At 65.2% G+C, this 1,320-nt stretch overlaps 1 protein-coding gene across 1 annotated transcript; it reads right to left on the reverse strand.

The window, feature by feature from the left end:
* On the reverse strand, window positions 1-1,302 carry TNFRSF13C (TNF receptor superfamily member 13C; the record flags this gene model as incomplete). The annotated part of the gene is made up of 2 exons (XM_017894085.1): window positions 1-471; window positions 1,023-1,302. Coding segments are annotated over 2 exons (462 nt in total), but the record flags the coding sequence as incomplete, so codon positions are not given.
* Between the last annotated feature and the right edge of the window lie 18 nt (window positions 1,303-1,320).

Raw genomic sequence — 1,320 nt, forward strand, 5'->3', positions numbered from 1 at the left:
CCCATTTTAAAAGCGGTCTCTTACTCATAGTGCCCCAGCCTTTTGAAGGCACAGGAACAGGAGCTGGGCTACCACCTTCAAGGGCTGTCAAAGATGATGTGGTCTGAAGCCAAAGGCGAGCACACCATGGGGGCTGAACGCTGTGGTCTGTAGTGTCTGCCCTTCTGCAGGGTTAGCCTGGTCCCAGAAAGAGGGCATGTGCGTGCTGGAGTGAAGAGCTAAATTTGATTTCCAAGCCCCTGGCGGGGGTCCAGAGGGAGGGCAGGGGCCACCTCCTGCCAGCTCCCTGCTATTGTTGCTCAGGGCCGGCCGTCTTGGTGGTCACCAGTTCAGTGGAGCCCAGCTCTGTGGCTGGCACAGGGACACTGTGGCCAGGTGGGGTGGTTCCTGGGTCTTCCCCCGGAGGAGGCCAGGCAGGAGCTGCAGCATCAGAGATTCCCGGAGACAGAATGATGACCTTGTCCAGGGGCTCTGGGGCAGGGCAGAGGGGATAGAGGCGCGGTACTGGGTCACAGCCTTCCCTCCCTCCCCTAGAAGACTCCTCTGGAGGGGCAGTACTCCGTCAAATGAAGCCCACTGCAGGGTGGGGAGGGGTGGCACATGGCTGACCCTGAGTCCAGAGGCCTGGCCAGTGGGGAGCTGGCAGGGCAGGGAGTTGGGGAGCTGGGGCTCAGTCTGGCAAACCCTGCAGGGATTTGTGGGGGAACCAAGCTCCGTTAGACTCCCAAAGGGCAGGACAGGCTCCTCCTTCAGACGGGGCCCCCTTCCCGCGAACTGTCTCTTCCTCACACTGGGGTCTGGTAGGGCAGAGCTGTTCCTGGCTCCCACCAGGGTCTCAGGGGCAGGACTATGTCTCCGTCCTCAGCCTGAGCTCCTCAGAGCAAACTCTTCTCCGCTTCTCTGTCTCCGTTTCCCTTAAAGCCCTTCTCTCCCCCCAGGGGCCATGCATCACCCCCTGGGGCGTCCCGACACCCCAACCCCTGTGCCCCGCTCGGACTGGTTCCCCTACACAAGGAACTCACCGTCCTTGTCCTTGTCTCCGTCGGGGGCCTCTGCGAAGGACGCGCCGCGAAGCCGCCGCTGTCGTCGCCTCCAGCTCACCAGGCCCACCAGGACCAGCGCCAGGACCAGTGCCAGGCCCAGCAGCGCGGGGGCGCCGAAGAGCAGCCCGGGCAGGGACAGCGCCGCCTCGCCGGCCCCCGCGCCCACCGACTCCTGCGGCTGCAGCGCCGTCCTGGGCGCAGAGCTGCTGGCTGGGGCTGCTGCGGGAGGGGACAGGGAGGGAGGGCAGGGGGCCGAGGGGAGGGAGGAGCGGGGACG

The sequence above is a fragment of the Rhinopithecus bieti genome, unplaced genomic scaffold (assembly GCF_001698545.2).
Source record: "Rhinopithecus bieti isolate Rb0 unplaced genomic scaffold, ASM169854v2 scaffold_25304, whole genome shotgun sequence".
NCBI lineage: Eukaryota > Metazoa > Chordata > Mammalia > Primates > Cercopithecidae > Rhinopithecus > Rhinopithecus bieti.